The sequence below is a fragment of the Poecile atricapillus genome, chromosome 3 (assembly GCF_030490865.1).
Source record: "Poecile atricapillus isolate bPoeAtr1 chromosome 3, bPoeAtr1.hap1, whole genome shotgun sequence".
Classification (NCBI taxonomy): domain Eukaryota; kingdom Metazoa; phylum Chordata; class Aves; order Passeriformes; family Paridae; genus Poecile; species Poecile atricapillus.
In genome coordinates this window covers 73,341,860-73,357,380 of record NC_081251.1, presented here as the reverse complement: position 1 = coordinate 73,357,380, position 15,521 = coordinate 73,341,860, and the positions used below count along the sequence as shown (strand labels likewise).

Below are 15,521 nucleotides of genomic sequence, written 5' to 3'. Positions count from 1 at the left end.
CTGCCAGGGGGGGAACATAAATCTCCCAAGTGCGACTCGGGGGCGTTTAAAGCGATTTCGGTGCGCGACGCTTTCATGTCCCCCGCCCCGTCCCACCGTGCCGGCCGGGTTTCTTCGGAGGCACAATGGCCCCTCCGGCCCCATTGGGGCCGTACACAGCCGAGGGACCGCAACCCGGGGGCGGCGACAGCCCCTCACGGCCGGGGACAGCCCCTCACGGGCGCGGCCCGGCCCCTCACGGGCGCAGGCGCGGCCCCGCCCTGCGGGAAGCGGAAGCGGCGCTCGGGTCAGTGCCGGGCTGTGGGGCCGGACGGTGGGGCTGCGGCCCGGGGGCTGCGGCCCGGGGGCTTCCCGGGCCCGGCCGGGCCGGGCTGGGGCGGCCGCAGCCCCGGTGTGCGCACGGACCCTGGGGCGGGGGGCTCGGCCTTTCCGGGGCTGCGCGCAGCGGCCCCCGCACTTGCGAAAGGGCCTGAAAGGCCCCTTCCAAACCAAACTATGATTTAAGAGGGTGGTATTCAGAACTGTGTCTTTAACTGATAGGTTTCGGGAATGCTTTTAAAAGCTGTCTGTTCACAATTCTTTGTAAGCTCACTTTTTTTCCTTTTTGAATACCATAGGCATGTATATTTCTTAATAAAAAAAAAAACCTATCATTGTTTTTCTAGTATTTTGTATTTTTCTATACACTATTAACCTGGAATCTCCCTCACTGGAGATACTCAAGAGCTGTCCGAACGCAATCCTGTGCCATGTGCTGGAGCAGGGAGGTTGGACCCTGTGGTTCCTTCCAGCCTTATTCAATGATTCTGTGAGTTTTGTTTGGTCATATTTATAAGAATCTTTTGATATTTATATTTTTCACTGATATAAAAACCGGAAGTGGAAGGGAAGATGAATGAGTACTTATGTCTGGTTTGCTGAGGGGAAGTAAACTGTTTCAAATTGTGAAAAGCCAAGATACGGCAATGAGCTATCAGCAAAAGCAGAGAAATAACAGTTCTGTTTCCAAGCAGGTTTTTTATTATTATTATTGTAGTATTTCATTGTTTCTCAGTATTGCATTTTAGAACATTGTTTTTATTTTTCTTCTTTCAGACTGCTGTGAGTTTCGGAGATCAGCCATGGGTGTTAGAGGCTTGCAGGGATTTGTGGCAAGCGTTTGCCCCGATGCGTGCCAAACGGTAGATCTGAGAGAAATGGCAGAAAAACATCGCATTGATCATCCTGATTCCCCACCTGTTATCGTAGTAGATGCCATGAGTTGCGTTAGACGCTGGTACACACCAGAATCCTGGGTGTGCGGTGGCCAGTGGCGGGAGTACCTTGCCATTTTAGAGGATTTTATCAATGCTTTTATGGCAGCTGGCATCAAGTTGGTGTTTTATTTCGATGGGGTGGTAGAAGAGAAAAAGAGAGATGAGTGGATCAAACGGAGGATGAAGAATACTCAGGAAATAGCCAGATTATTTCAGTTTGTCAAGACTCACAGGAAACAGCCAGGGAGGGAAATGTTTGTTCTTCCTTCAGCTCTGCCTACTTTTACACGTTATGCCCTGAAGTCACTTGGTCAAAAAACAGTCTGCACGTTGCAAGAGGCAGACTTTGAGGTGGCTGCATATGGTTTGCAGCACAACTGTATAGGAATTCTGGGGCAAGATAGTGACTACCTCATCTATAATACATGTCCCTACTTTTCCATTGAGAACCTCCGTTTGGACAAACTGGTCACTGTTATGTACTCTCGAGAAGTTCTTTGCCGTGTGCTGGGTATTAGTTTGACACACCTTCCTCTCTTTGCCTGCTTGCTCGGCAATGATGTTGTTCCAGAAAGCATGTTGGAAGGCTTTTGGCACAAATGTTTAACCACCAGTCCCCGCAGGAATAACAGCTACAACAGAAGAACAAACATACTGCTGTCTGTAGCAAATTACATCTCAAAAATTCCATGCTCGTACAGCAGCCTGAAACACTTGGAAGAGATTCTACCTCTGGGATCAGACAAGACATTGCTTTGCAGAGGAGTGAACTCCTATCTTTTGCCTGGGCAGCAGTCTCCATGGATTCCTCCCAACGTAACAAATTGTCAAATGTTATCCCTTCAACAACAATCAGCTCTCTGTCAAGATAAAGAAATCTTTCAGGTAATTTGTTTTTTAAAGCTTAATGATCATTTTATTGTTATGACTAGTTAGCGGAAGTTAGTAATGGATACATCAATCCTATTGATTTGAATTTGCTTGTGCAAAAATCTTGTCTGTTAAGTAGAGCCCCAGTTAGGACTATTGCATGCATTAATATTAGCACAGATGCAGCACATTTGATAAAAAGTAATTTCTCTCTTTTGAAGTGTCAAGTAGGTCAAATAATGGGCAGCAGCTCCTGTATAGGCCAGCAGCTGGGAACAGAAATATACTTCCCATGTATTATATGATTTCACGTGTTTATATGATTTTCAAATTGACTTGGTTTTTACTTTGAGAACCCCCAGGTCAGCTGTAAGCTGGTCAGTGATCTGCTTGGCTGTGCCTCGCAGTGGAGGTATCAAAGGTAGCTGTACTAGGAATGCAGAAGTTGAAATTGCTCATGGTGGAGACATGGAAACTCCTACAGAATCATGTGATAGATTCATAGAATGGTTTGGGTTGGGACCTTAAAGATCACCTAGTTCCAAACCCCTGTCCTGAGCAGGGAGTCTTCCACTAGACCAGGTTACTCAGAGCCCCATCCAGCCTGCCCTTGAATACTTCCAGCAATGATCCAACTCCTCTCTTGTCAACTTGAGCCAGTGCCTCACCACCTTCACAGCCAAGGGCTTCTTTCGAATATCTAATCTAAACCCACTTTCTGTCAGTTTAAATCCATTTCCCCTCATCCTGTCACTGCTCACCCTTGTGAAAAGTCCCTCCCCAGCTCTTTTGTAGCCCCCTTTAAGTATTTGAAGGCTGCTCAAAGGTGTTTCCAGAGCCTTATCTTCTCCAGTTGTAGAACCCCATCTCTCTCAGCCTGTCTTCATAGTAGAGGTGCTCCAGCCCTCTGATCATCTTTGCAGCCCTCTGGACTCACTCCCTTCAGGTTGGAGTCCTTCCTGTGCTGGGGATGTCAGTGCTGGGCACAGCACTCCAGACAGGGTCTCACCAGAGCAGAGTAGACAGGGAGAATCCCCTCCCTTGCTCTGTTGGTGACGCTCCTCTGGATGCAGCCCAGGGTTCAGTTGGCTTTCTGGGCTACGAGTGCACATTGCTGGTCAAGCTCATAGGTCAGGCTGCTTTTTCATCAGCACCCTAAAGCCCTTCTTAAAGCTGCTCTCAGTCCATTCTCCATCCAGCCTGTATTTGTGGTCAGGATTGCTCCGACCCAAGTGCAGGATCTTGTATCTGCACTGTTGAAATAGATGAGGTTTGTGCAGGCCCGCCTCTCAAACCTGTCCAGATTCCTCTGGATGGATCCCTTCCCTCCTTCGTGTCGATGGCACCACACAGCCTAGTGTCACCAGCAGACTTGCCAGGGGAGCACTCAATCCCACTGTCCATGCTCCTGACAAAGATGTTAAACAGTGCTGGTCCCAGTACCGACCCCTGAGGACACCACTTGTCGAAGGCCTCCTCTTGCACAACCCTTTCAGTGAGACCATCCAACCAGTTCCTCATCTGCCAAAAGATCTATCTGTGAAATCCATCCTCTCCAGTTCAGGGACAAAGATGTTGAGCAGAATGGTGTCAAACGCAGTAAGTCTGTATTTTGTCATTTTTGGTTCAGGTTAAATTACCCTTGTTTTCATTGTCCCTGAATGACCCAAAAACATTTCAATGGGTTTATTAATTCCCAAAGGGCAGGGGCGTAGTAGGAAGTTTTAGATATGGCATCCCACATGGGCACAGATGCACTGGTGTTGGGGTGAGATATGGTATGTCAGATGGAGTCACTCTGGGAAATTGGATATATTAGCTTAGGGTGGCATACCTGGCTAATGGAAAATGTGCTACCTTGCATCAGAGTTTATGGAATAGTAGTAAGTCTAGAGTTCAATTCTGTAAATTAGTGGCAATTAAGATAGCATATTGAGATTTTTAAAAAATCTATACAAGGAAGTGTATTTTAGACCCTGTATTAGCCATCTGTTACTCCCTATTTTATTAGGTCCTTATAGACTTCAAATACAGAACTTTTTTTCTTTCTCTTGCTTATCTTGAGCATTTTCTTTAAAACTTTTTCTGTTTCCTCATATTACTCTAAAGTAATGATATAATTTACTTTTTCCCTTCTAAATTTCTATTATTTCTATTTCTATTTTATAACAACATTGTAACCAATGTAATGCTTATTTCAGTGAAACTGTACATATATTTGGGCTTTTATATTAGCCACACAGATACAATACATATCACTTTTGACTGTTGTAGTTAAATAGAAGATATTTTAAAAAATCAGCAGCCATATATGTTGAACAGCCATAAGGTGTTGAAAAATATTCTTTCTGCTTGAAGTGCAAGCTAAAAATAGCCAGAATGCAATTATCTAGGTTGGATTATGGCCAGGACAATAGTGGCAATATCCTTATTCCTTAAGAGAATGTACCACGTGGTCTTTATGACAAGTGTCATTATTTCTTGGCTTGATCTTTAATTTGAAGGGTTGAAGTTCTGAAGCATCATGCTGAGCTACTGCTCTAATAAAATAATAATGTTTATAAACTCCATTGAAGAATGTCTCACTGTTGCTGCATGAATCCTACATGAAACCAGTCCCTGGGCCAAGGAAATTATAGTCAAAATCCTAGACATATTAACTTCTCCTTCTCTTTTGTTTTTGTTAGAAATGTTCAAATATTTGTATATGTACTATGTGTGCTCTTTGCTTTGTATTTTGAAACCTGTATGTAGTTCTGCTTACCTTGCACATTGTCTGAACTGCACGTAAATGGCACACAAAGCTCAATTCCAATCATGAGGCCATAGCCTCATGTTGCTGTTTCTCTCAGAAGAACATAACCTTCTAGCTGATTGTAGGTATGAATCAGAAATATTTTTCAAGAGACATTGAATACAGCAATACTTTTGAAATCAGTGTGTTGATTTTTCAGTACGTAAGGATGTGAAGATTATTGGCAAATTGCAATAAACTAGTGTTGTTGATGATCTCATATCTGTGGCTGGTTTCTGTGAAATAGTTCAGTGCTTCATTAAAATCATGCTTAGAAATATTTGATGCTCATACAAAAGTATACTTGGGGGATTATATTGTTTACACATATTAGGAATACTGAAGTATTTCTTGCAGGGAAACATTTTTTTTATTGTATAAGAGCTCTGTTGAGTGGCACTGTACACAGAAAGTGTGACATTTTAGTAGAATTGGTTTCGATCAGTAATGACCCAATGAATGACTGCAGCTTTGACCTGCTGAGCTGCCAGGTTTGCAGATACTGGCATTCTGCAGAAATGGTGAATTTGTTTCCAGCTAGTGGTCCAGTAACTCCCAGTGAAAGAATCTGTGATAGCTGTGGCGAGATGGCACAACCTAAATAGTGCAGATAGCACGGCACATGCAGGGAATGCAGAGCATTCCCTGCTCACCATATGACATGGGTCCTGGAGAATTTATTAGTGGCACCCCATGGAAGTATTCGCTCTGCTCAGCTGTTGGGACACCCCCAGAGTTTTGGTCTGGGGTTCTGAAGTAGAAAGTCTGCCTGGCTGTGCACTTGGCCAATCCAGATTGCCAGTGGCTGGAATTCTGTGCTGCCTGAGAGCATCTTGGTTGCTTTCTCACCTAGGCTGTTGCAGAGCAGCAGACCCTGCTGGTGCTGTGGCTGCTTGTAGCCAGCTGCTGTGGCCAAGTGTATCTGCATCCAGTGTGTGGTTAACGTGCAGCCTGGGTGATGCTGTTAATTCTGCTTCTCGGCAGCATGCCTGCAGGCCTGGTTTTCCTCACTAGAGTAGATGGCATTTCTTTTCACGGTGGAGAGCTATTGCTAAGTAAAAGTGTGGTGAAGTTAAGTATTCCAATTTTACCAGAATGTAATCTACACCAAGTCAGGTCGGGGAAAAAAAACCAGCTGTCTTATATGGTTCATCTTGTAATAAAATTTAAAGTTTGCATTTTGTTGTGCCTTCACTCACTATTTAAAGAAAGAAGATACATTTTCAGGTGACCAAAGGAGGGAAACTGCTGGAATTCAGAATTAATTTTAAGAATAATTACTTTCTAGAAAACTGTTGTTCAAGCTCCCAAGTTTTAAGAATTAAAGGAGGGGCTAAGAAGGGCAATGATGGTTTTCTTGGGGATTCCTGTCCACAAAAAGATGGATGTCTGAAAATATACTATAGTGGTGTTATTTGAAAAAGCACTTGTTCCTGGCTATTCCCTCCATTTCTACTGATAGAGAAATATCTATTTCCTCAAACAGTGAATACATTTTGTTGCTTTTTGATTCTTCTTAATTTTGGAGATAATGCCTTCTTCCTTCTTTGAACAAACAGTTAGCTAAAGAACAGCATATCCAATCTGAAAATTATTTGATCTTCAATATCCTGAGTCATGGAGAGATTGAGTGCAGCAACTCCTTGGAAGATGATTATGATACAGAGATTCCTGGACAGGCACTTATCTACCGCCCTGCTCGTCAGCATATTTATTCTATCTTGTTGGAATCTGGAAAAGGTAAGGATTAAACTACTTACACCATTATTCAAGTATACTTTCAATTTTCGAATATGAAATCTTGAATTCATTGCTTCAGTGACTCTATCAGCATTTAGGATAGAAAATGCATTTAGGATAAAAACTTTGAGCAGCTGAAATGGAACTTCTTATGGAAGTAAGAGAAAATGTGAGTGAAATTGTGGGGCTTTTTCTACATGCTGTTCCATTTCAGTGCTTTTAAAGTGATTTTTAAAATTTGGAGCATTTTCCTTGCTAAATGGGAAGTTGTGAAAGTTGTTAATGATCAAAAGATTGGGCAAAACAATGGTCTTTAGGAAATTTTTGAAAGTTTGAGAGTGTATGAAACCTAATGTTGCTTGGATAAGTGTGGCTCTGGATGAATTAGTGAGTTGTAATACACTTTTACAGAACAATAATGCACTGTTAAAGTTTTACCTTCTGTTGATTTTAAGTATGCAATTTTCAGAACAGTCAAATAGAGTTACTGTAATAATTCAAATGCAAGTAGTCATGCCAGCGATTATTAGTTCTTTCATCCAAGTGCTTGAAAATATGATTTCCTTATCCAGTGGTATAAACAGATTTGGTAGCAGGTACTTATATCTGTGCTTGCATTCATCTCCTTGAAGACAGAGAGTTCTTTATTCACATCCTTGGACCAATTTCATGTTCTATGACTTCCATTAGTTAAGTGTTATCTTTACAGTGTCTTTCAGCCAGTGAGTTGAAAATTAAAAGTGTATCGAACTTCCATTCTTTTGAATGGGCTGATTTTTCCGTGGCAATCACTTTACATTTTATTGATGAAAGTGCACCGCCATCAAACCTAATATTCAAACTATTTGCTTAGAAAGGCACAAAAAGGTAATTAAGTACATGACTTCCCTCAGCAGCCAGAGGTTGAAGTTGTGCCATAATAGGAAAATCTGAATCAGAGTTTACATAGCAATTTGGAGAGAATAACAAAAATCTCAGCAGTAATCATGCACATCTGTCATTTTTCATTTTTTGGTGTACTGCCTCCAAATTTTGTAGATAATTATAACTTGGTTGGGATTTACTTATTCGTCTAAACAGCAGGATATTCATTGATGTTTTCAGAAACACCCAGACCAAAATTCCTAATTAACAATTGTTTCTACAAGATGGCAGGGTAGTAGGCAGGTTAGCTTTTGTGTTACAGTGGTTTTAGTACTCAAAGATTAGAATTAAAATACAGAAATGTTTATTTATAGTCATATTGAAAATGAAATTTTAATGTGAAAGTTGTCTTCTTTTAAGGAAGTGATTTTAGAATAAAACCACAGATAGCATGTGTTATTTAGTCTCAGTTCAGGCTTCCAATTCCAGAGATAATTTTCTAAAGTAAGTCATAGTACACCCTCAATTCTTAACCCTTCCAGAAAGGTAGGTAGATTGTGTGTGCATGGGTGCCTCTATTAAATCTACATTTTCAGTGCATTTATCTACCTCTGACTGCTTTAACAGTGTCAATTCCTAGTAGTTCATGGGTTGCTTTTTAATTCCAGTGTGTAGTTGCTTCTAAGTCAAGAGTGTAGATCATTAATCACAGTCTGTCTTGGAATGCATAGGTATGTGTAAGCATTACTTTTTTATGGATTCATTGCTAGACCTACAAAGTTTTGTTCTTTACAAAATAAGTAGAATCCTTTGCCAGTTTCCCTCAGATGAGGTCAAGGTGACTGTTTTTTTTGTAATTTGATGAGGGGTAGGATGGGAAGAAGTAGTCTACACTGTTTGTAGGTTGTAGTATAATGTAGAATTACATTGGATTATCATTAAAAAAGAGCTTACTGGAAGAAGACAATGAATTAAATTAGTCCATGTGGAGTCTGCCACCATTATATGTCTGCTGATGTAGCACATTTGAAGCTAACTCGACTAACTCTACACAGTGTTCCAGTTTGCAGTGGTGATGTATGTGTTAGTGATCCTCTTTTTTACTCCTTAATATAGTCAATTAAAATATGGTGGAAACTGACCTCTTTGCAGTTTGGAGATCTACTTACTTACTGTTAATTGGCAAAGCAGACAAAATTTAGTAAAAGCAGTGGTTACAGTTTTAGTAAGAACAGGTTAAAGCTAGCATCAAATGTTTGCCCTACTCTGAAACAAGAGACTTAGTTTTGACTGTCTAGGCAATGATTTCCAAGGGTGCCTAAGAGACCCACAAATCCATAGGAGCAGGATGTCATATCCTTTGAAACCACCAGCCCATACTGTGCCACTTTGCCTGAAGCCAGTAGTGGGATAAGTATCTCTTTTGCTATCAGTGCCACTTTAAATAATTCTCTTGCACAGCCACTCGTTTCAATCCCCATGCATCGTCTCCATTGTGCTGGTGCAGCTGTTTGTGCAGCTGTGTGGTGGCCTAGTTTGGGAAACTGAAAATAGCCTCTGTCTCTCTTCCCTGCCTTTCTTGTAGTCAGGTAACTAACCTGGTTGTTTCCCTATCTGGCTCTGTGTAGCCACAAACAGCTGTGGTGAAACACCCTCAGGGAATGGCAGGGAGTGGGAATGAGCAAATGAGTGCCTGCCTGTAAAAGGTAGCAGTGCTGCTGGAAGAATTGCTTATATAACATCGCCTTTGGTATAGTTTGGTGTATGGTAAGCATGTGTGTACTTTTACTCATGGAAATGTTGGAGAATCACAGCCTTATTTTTGACCCTACAGAAATAAATAAGGGGCTGATGGTGCTTCTGACAACATGGCATTTGTTGCCTGTGTATTTCAAAAATACATTTATAATTAATTGAGCCATTTCTGATCAATATGTGAAATATTGAATACAGTGATAGAATTTGTCAATGCCTTAGCATCTTTCCAAGAAAAAGTACTTTTGAGAAAATTCAAGTAGAAGGGGAAAATAACAGTAAATAATGCATCCTGATAGGCCAGTCAAGCTTTCTTATGTGTGCAAAGAGTTCAGAACAGAGCCAGCAGGTTTTGGCGCTAGCACAGTCCATGGAAATACCTGCACCTTCATGTCCATTGCCAATTAGGAGGTTATGTAATACAGCCTGAGCCCGTGGCCAGCTCCTGGAAGTCCTGGCATCACTCCCAGTTCTAACATTAGCAGGCCAGACTGATCCTTGCTTTGACACTGTAAAAAACAGTCCATTAGCAGAATTTTTGCCAGTTGTCACCAGTGACTACTCACGAGAGTTGGCATTGTTGCAGGTGTAGAGGAACACACATAACAACGTTTTCCAACTGTCTTGATCTGCACACAGTTGAAGCTTTCCTTAGGCTGCCTGAGAAGTGCTTTCACAGGTTGTTCAGAATCTATTTAAACAAAGGAACTGCTATTTTTTTTCCATTTCATTGGTGATATTCTTTATATGCATTATGGGGAAAAAGAGTTTGAAAAATTAGTGATTTTTTCCCCAAGACATTTCCATGCAGAGAGAGTTGACATTTAGTAATCATATCTCTGTTTTGTTCTTGGTATGTTAATGTGCTGTCAGGTTGCAGGACCTTGCTTTCAGCTTTATTTATTTGGCGGTTGATATGAGCAGTGATACACTTTTGTTACTAATGGAGTATAGTAACATAGCACTTAGCTGATGTGGTGCTATGTCGTCCTGTACTTACATTCACAAACATGAGAAGAATGACACTGTAGACTTCTTACTGACTTCGCTTTTTACTGTGCATGAGTTCAATGGGTGATGTAAAAAAAAATAATCTCTCACTGGTATTTAGAATCGAGACACATTTTGGTAAGTTTTTCTGTGAGTTGTGGAGCTCATAAAGAGCAATGCTCCCCACCAGCAAAGTTTTTCTATTTCAATGCTTCTTTATACCATATTAACTTCTCATGACCTTGACAACTCCCTCCTGCAGTATATGGTGTTCCTAAGCGTGTTTCCTATTGCATCCTGCCCTTCCCATCTACTGTTTTTCTCAGCTCTAGCTCTTCTACAGCTATTTGTGTATTGATTTGCCAGTCAGTCTGTTTGGATACAACAGGTAAGTTGACTTTCCTGCCTTTCTTTCTTTTGGTGCCCTAATGGGATCCCTCTGCCAGCTGAGTCTCCAGTTTCACAAAATCTTTAGGACTTCAATCCATTTGAAATCACTTCTCCTTTGTCAGATTTGGTTGAAACAGAGCACTACATCCAGGAATTAATTATAAGACAGATGTCCTAATTGTATTAGGTTTGCCTCCTTAAGAAAGCAGGCTAAAATTTAGGAGTCTGAGTGACCTGAATAAATTGGATAAAGCAGAATAATCTACACAGTAAATCTTAAAACCAAATGCTAAAGCAACAGAATGTTTCTGAAAGTGACTTTGGATTATTTAATTGGAGGGTTTTGTTCATGAAGTAGCATTATCATAGACAATGATTTATAATCAAGATGTAAGACTATTCAGCTACTGGAATGTACAGTTTAAGGCTTTCCCCCCAGTGTAGGTATTTTTCATTTTATTTTTAATGTAATTTGTTTTTGAACAGATAAGCATGGCACGCCAAATATAATACTGTCCCTCATAGTCTATATGTTTGTTCTTCAGTCCCTCACCTTTATTTTGGGAATTTGCTGCAGGTTGGGAGGGAGGAAGGGGAGGGAGGGAGGAAGGCAGGAAGGAAGGCAGGCAGGAAGGCAGGCAGGAAGGAAGGAGGGAAGGCGGGAAGGCAGGAAGGAAGGCAGGAAGGCGGGAAGGCAGGAAGGAAGGAAGGCAGGAAGGAAGGAAGGCAGGAAGGAAGGAAGGAAGGCAGGAAGGCAGGCAGGAAGGCAGGAAGGCAGGCAGGAAGGCAGGAAGGAAGGCAGGAAGGAAGGCAGGAAGGCAGGAAGGCAGGAAGGCAGGAAGGAAGGAAGGCAGGAAGGCAGGAAGGAAGGAAGGAAGGAAGGAAGGAAGGAAGGAAGGAAGGAAGGAAGGAAGGAAGGAAGGAAGGAAGGAAGGAAGGAAGGAAGGAAGGAAGGAAGGAAGGAAGGAAGGAAGGAAGGAAGGAAGGAAGGAAGGAAGGAAGGAAGGAAGGAAGGAAGGAAGGAAGGAAGGAAGGAAGGAAGGGAGGGAGGGAGGGAGGGAGGGAGGGAGGGAGGGAGGGAGGGAGGGAGGGAGGGAGGGAGGAAGGGAGGGAGGGAGGGAGGAAGGAAGGGAGGAAGGAAGGGGTATTCTTTTCCCCCTCTCTTACCCCATCACTAGAAATATATCCAAGGAATTTTTGCCCTTGCACTGTAGCACACTACTTGTTTAGTCATGCCAAGAGTTATCTCCAGCTTTGAGCTATAAGTAAGATCAGGAAATTAATGTGACAAAACCTTTTTGGGTGGACAAAGAAAGGACAGTGTTGGAAAGATTTGTTTGGAAAGGTTTGTTTTAATCTAGTGGAAGTTTTTTATTAAGGTTCACAAAGTGGCATCAGAAATACTTTTGCAGTAAATTTCAGAGAGATTGGAATTGGTGATAAAAGGCAGGAACTTTTAAGAATAGTGGCTTCAGTACTGGTTGAGAGCTTGAAGAAATCAGAGATTCAATTCTGTGAATCTGAAAAGGAAGGAAAAAAAGAAAATATTTGAAAACACTACTCCAAGTGCCCAGGACTAGCTAAACCTCTTTAATTCATTCTATTTATCAGACTACAGAGAGCAGGGCACTATGACATAGCTACCATAAGCAAAAATCTGGACAGAATGCAAAACACCATTGATAGTAACAGTGATTCTATGTTTGTTTGGGTTTTTTTTTCAAATGAAGACTTGCATTGGAATGATTTTGAGATTACTATTATAAATTGGATAGTCTGCTTTCAAAAACCGTTAAATGCGTGATTTTTTTTTTTTTTTTGAGAGTTTGTTTGGATTTTTTTAAGCATCAAGTAGTTGGATGTACAATTCCTGTAGTGAAATTTTTAATTTAAGGGGCATCTTTATGGAGGGCTGTGCAGGGCTGAGGTTAGAGACTAGGAAAGTCACTTGGAGTATTATGTATAAACAATTTATTTTTGCTTGATAAAAGATCTGGAACAATGGCCTGTAAAAGCTCTGCATCTGATGGTAGGATGACTCCACTGCTGTCAGCTTTCAAATAGCCATCAAGGCCTCCCTATGAAGATTTTGGCTCAAACCCTGACATAGGAAATGTCAGAGCAAGTTGGGAGGTGAATCCTATTGAGCACTGCCTGGATATGTGGCAGTGTGACAGTGCTGAGAGACAGGTAGGTCATGCAGGTCCCTGAGCTACACCACATGCCTCCAGAGCTTCCTGAGCTGCCTTGGAGTGGGAAGGCCTAAGCGTGTTTGAGAATATTATCCACAGACTCCTGTTCTTACATTTTTCATTGCAGTTTCCCAGTCCAAACTCATGTTTATAGTACGTAATTGAAACTCTCTATTTGTTCTGATGATTTGTCATAAAGATACTAAACCTATTTTTTCTTGGTTTGTTTCTAAAGCTGAGCAAACAAGTCATCAAGAAATGCCTTCTGTTAGTTTAGAATCCTGATCACAGCTGATTCCAGCTGTTACACTAGTGTCAATACTTGCATTTGACTTACTGATCCAATTCTGTCTTTTTTAGGTGGAAACTGCCCTTTGGTAAAAGAGTGGTTTGTCTATTTTGGAAATCCTCTCAAGCAGCCGGACCTCGTACAACCTGTACAACCTTCTGTTACAGGTAGAATAAAAACATATATAAATCTAAACTGAAAGAATCACTTCACTAAAATGAGCTTGGGCAATCCATCATGTGTTTGATATAGAATCCAGGATGACTGTGGAGAACAAGGAGCTAAAGAGCTGCACACTTGTAGTTGCTTTTAATCACCCTTTGTAATTACATAGGATTTAGCTTTGAGATACATATTATTGCTGGGTCTTGTTAAACCCAGTGCTAATTCAAACATCAGTTTGAGAATGCAGACGATACCTTAGAAGTTCTAAATAGTGCTCTGAGGCCAAGATACATGGTGTGTAGGGCAATATTAAAACTCATCCATTAAACTGTTTGACATATTGTGTTAATGAGAATAGTGGAGAATGTAAAAAAGAGCCATTTTTAGATCATCTGTGACAACCCAGAGAGAGATTCCAGCTTTTAATAAAAAAAAAAAAAATTTGGGCTATCGGCTTCTGTGACGCTGTTTCTACTCTCCTAAGCCTTATATATTTTGTGTTTTTACCTCCTTCCCTTTGGTAAAAGAGCACATTAATGAACACTCTTAGTGAAATTAGAGATGATAAATGTGTTACATTTAGGAGGAAGTATCATACATTTCAGTGAAAAGATTGAGCACTGCATATATATAATTACATATTATATATATATATATATATACACAATTGTATTATGCAGTATCAGTTTAGCATGGGAAGTAAACAATTTTGTTATGTCAGGGGGAAAATTGTTCTAAGTGTTCATCTGTCCTGCTGTTGTAGTCATCTTTGTTCTCACATCTCTCTCTCTCTGTCATCTGTTATCAAGTGGATCAGCAGCTCTGAGGTTTTTCTCATCTTTCACATGAAATGTGTTTGTTCCACTGATATACAATACCATTGGTATCTTGTTAAGAAAGGTTACTATCCACTCAACCTTTGGAGACTAATTACCAGCGAATCTTCCCTCAGCATCCAGAGCCTTCTGTAGTAGTCCTTGTGCTGATCTGGTCTAAATCCAAACTGAGAAGCTGAAATGCAGGCACTTCTTTGTAAATTTATAGTAAATTTTATTTTTAGGTATCCAGAGATTGCACATTTATCTTCATATCTGAAACTCATGTATTTAATGAAAGTCTTTGAATTCAAAGATGAGGGAAAGCCAGTTGCTTTTTAGATATCAGACTTTTCAAAATCCTTTTTAAAGGACTGTTTGGAAAGAAGTAGGTTATATAGACAAAGTACAAATGAATTTTTATTTGATATATGGTACCTTCACTGTCACAATATCAGGACACTTTGTCACAGTGTCACATGTCACAATGTCAGGACAATTCCCTGACACAATATCAGGAGAGTGATTATCTAATTGGCTTTATGATAGCTTGAAATTGCTGAGAAATTTTCCAAATGGAATATGAATATCCAGAGTAAAAATTGGTGAATCCGTCCTGTGCAACTGTTTTATTTCAGCATACAGTGGTCTGGGTACATGCTGAAAAACAAGGAAACAAAACTCAACAAAGTATAAACCATACCTATGTAGTTACATTTCAAGTTATCTGGCAAATATACTGTATTTATTGTTGTGAAATTTTCCATCCCAGATAGTATATTTCCTTCCTCCCTTTCTGGAGAGGAGTCCACTTAATCTCATGTACTCTGGCTCTGTATCTCTGCAAACATACAACACATAGAGCCCACCTTCATGTTGACAATAAACAGGATTTCAAGTGTGTTTGTTTATAGCAACCACATAAGTGGAGTTTATAAAACCAGAATCTTCTCAGATACCATCTTTACTAACTCAGTAATGAAAGGCTGTTCAAGCAGACTATTAGAAAATGGGAGGAGGACTTTTAGTGTTTATTTTTAGTGCTCTGTTGTCATTCCTTCAGCAGACAAATATTTTTCTAAAATTTTTGCAGTCCATATTTGTATGCCTTACATTCGCTCATGCATCTTTGATTTTCCACAGCATGACTTTTTATTCACCAAATAAGGTTCTCAACAGCACATCACATTTTTCAGACAGGGATCATATTTAGAGCTAAATTTAAAATTGTTTTAGGAAGTTAGAGTTCAAAGCTGTCAATCAAGATCAGGTTACTCAAAAAGACCAAAAAAATTACCAAAAATCTATTTGAAACATCAGAAGTTCAATTGATTTGGGAAGGCTCTTTATCTTTTTGGAAAAAACTGATAACCTGATCATCAGAAGTACTTTAGAGCTGTA

General features: G+C 40.6%; 1 protein-coding gene across 3 annotated transcripts in view; it reads left to right on the top strand.

The window, feature by feature from the left end:
* The first annotated feature begins 221 nt into the window (after positions 1-221).
* The window catches only part of FAM120B (family with sequence similarity 120 member B), a 49,085-nt gene continuing 33,785 nt past the window's right edge, over positions 222-15,521 (top strand). Inside the window, exons 1-5 of one of the 3 annotated variants that reach the window (XM_058835070.1) lie at positions 255-582; positions 666-808; positions 1,096-2,141; positions 6,480-6,660; positions 13,212-13,307. In XM_058835070.1, the coding sequence (XP_058691053.1) occupies positions 1,122-2,141; positions 6,480-6,660; positions 13,212-13,307 (1,297 nt within the window). In that variant the 5' untranslated portion in view covers positions 255-582; positions 666-808; positions 1,096-1,121. Of the gene's footprint in view, positions 583-665; positions 809-1,095; positions 2,142-6,479; positions 6,661-13,211; positions 13,308-15,521 lie in introns of all 3 variants that reach the window. The other 2 variants (XM_058835071.1, XM_058835072.1) reach the window with 2 other exon arrangements.